Below are 2,044 nucleotides of genomic sequence, written 5' to 3'. Positions count from 1 at the left end.
GCCCTGGAATTGGGGACAGTGGCCAGGAGCCTGCTGGTGCCAGTTCTGGGCTGCTGGGCTGTGTGTCCTCAACCGGGGATTCGTGGGGTGACCGTGGTTGTCAATGTGATCATCACTGTGTGCTATTCAGATGGGGCATTCACGTGGGGGAGGGCAGGTTGGCCTGGCACCTCTACCCCTCCCCGGGGGACACCAGGATGGGCTCTCACCCTCAGGCTGCTCTGGCAGGGCCCCCAGCCCCCAGTCCAGCAGGAAGCTGGCATGACTGCCCACGCTGAGCGAGCGGCTGCCAAAAGGGTGCAGGGGGACAGTGCCGATGACCAGCGGCAGCTCCAGGAGCAGCTTCGATGTGCCCGGGATGTCCACGCAGACCTGGAGGAAGGAGCCGCAATGGAGGGTGCCCAGGCAGCCTCTCGCACCTGCCGTCTACAGAAGGAGGCCCTGCCTGCACTCAGGGGTCCCAGCTCCAGCCTGGGGGGACCCTGCCTGGAGACACAGCAGATGCAACCCCGCCCCCCACCACCTCCTATGACACTCACCTTGAGGGCGTAGTCCACATGCAGCACCCGGCAGTGCAGGATGGAGGGGCCCACCGGGGGGATCCGAAGCGCCCGGCCCTGCCACAGCGCCCGCCGCCCGGGGCCCACGGGCTCGCCCGAGAGACTGGCCACCACCGCGTGCTTCTGCTTGCGGGCGCCCCGCGCCATGAAGGTCTGTGTCTGGACCACGACTGCTCGCGGCAGCACCGGGCGCGTGGAGCTGTTGTCGATCTCCGCGAACACAGGGATCACCTCACCTGTTACGGGAAGCGGCAGGGCCTCAGTTTCCCCACCTGCAGCCCCGACACTGGCCCTCCTCCCCATCGGGCTGCTGCCGCCTGCTACCTGGTGTGTAGCCCTTGCGGTCGATCTTGGCCGAGAGGGAGACAAGGCCGCGGTTACTGTACCAGGATCGGGCGAGCTTCTCCCGGGCTCCTGCTTGAGGGGCCTGACGGGGTGGAGGAAAAAGACCTAAATGGGTAACCGTGTGGGGCTTCCACACTATCCCCAGCGGAGGGAAGACCTGGGTCCGGGCCCAGTTTCCTGGTCTCTTTCCCACAATCTAGGAAATATCTGTGACATGGATCTAGGAACATGACCCAGCCCATGACCCTAAAATTGAAACGAGCAAGCGAGTATGCAATTAGTGCTCAGCAAGCCATTATTATTTTGTGCCCTGGCTGTGCCCTATTTCACAGAGAGGGTGAGACAATCGCTCTGAGCCACAAGGCAAATCGGTGCAGCTGGCATTTGCACCGGCTGCACTGACTCAACAGACACTCCCTTGCCTGCCTCCCTCCCAGCCAGGACCCAGCTGTGACCCGCACTTTGTGACAGTTTGTGAAGGGGGTGAGGAGCCAGTTGGAGCCACCGGGCAGCCCGGCCCCTGGGCTGCCATCCCACCTCCCCAGGGGCGGCCAGCCACACACCAGCAGGGTGGGGGTGTTGATGTCCACAGGCTCGATCACTGTAAACACCTTCCTTGCCCGGCGGGCCGGGACCCAGGGCCGGTGCAGGGTGGCCTTGATGCAGTAACGGACACTGCCGTGCTTGCCCTCAAATGACGTCACCAGTGTCCTGGGGTGGAAGGAAGGGGCTTCAGGGGGAGGCCATCCAGAGACTAGCAGGTTGCAGATTCCCAAGGACTTAAGCTTGAGAGACACAGAGACACTCCTGAGGGCCTCCCAGCGGAGACAGTCTTGGGGCTCATAGGTCCCCAGATACGAAGCAGTGGAGCCCCAAACCGGAGGGGCACTCCCCCCCCAATCCAGCACCCCAGATGACTTACGGAGGCAGCTGGAAGCTGAATGGGAACTCGTGGCGCCCAGCAGGCAGCGTGGTTGTCTCTCCAGTATCTGCAGGTAGGAGCAAGAGGGGGTGGCTCAGGGGCTGAGGGGTTCGCAGGGCGCGAGCACTTGCGCCACGCGGGGTCCCTATTGTACCTGGCCCGAGAAGCGTGGCACGGTGGCTCAGGACCTCCACGCGCTCGCTGTAACTCTGCGTGT

The 2,044-nt window shown here is 63.8% G+C and overlaps 1 protein-coding gene across 1 annotated transcript in view; it reads right to left on the bottom strand.

The window, feature by feature from the left end:
- ARRDC2 (arrestin domain containing 2) overlaps nucleotides 1-2,044 on the bottom strand; it is a gene marked incomplete at its 5' end in the record, with an annotated part of 6,016 nt that overhangs the window by 1,563 nt on the left and 2,409 nt on the right. The window contains 5 exons of the mRNA XM_006761096.2: nucleotides 210-372; nucleotides 540-796; nucleotides 885-987; nucleotides 1,469-1,616; nucleotides 1,828-1,894. Of these exons, the coding sequence (XP_006761159.1) occupies nucleotides 210-372; nucleotides 540-796; nucleotides 885-987; nucleotides 1,469-1,616; nucleotides 1,828-1,894 (738 nt within the window). The remainder of the gene's footprint in view (nucleotides 1-209; nucleotides 373-539; nucleotides 797-884; nucleotides 988-1,468; nucleotides 1,617-1,827; nucleotides 1,895-2,044) is intronic.

This window comes from Myotis davidii, unplaced genomic scaffold (genome assembly GCF_000327345.1).
Source record: "Myotis davidii unplaced genomic scaffold, ASM32734v1 scaffold1558, whole genome shotgun sequence".
NCBI lineage: Eukaryota > Metazoa > Chordata > Mammalia > Chiroptera > Vespertilionidae > Myotis > Myotis davidii.
This window is presented reverse-complemented; position numbering and strand designations above follow the sequence as displayed.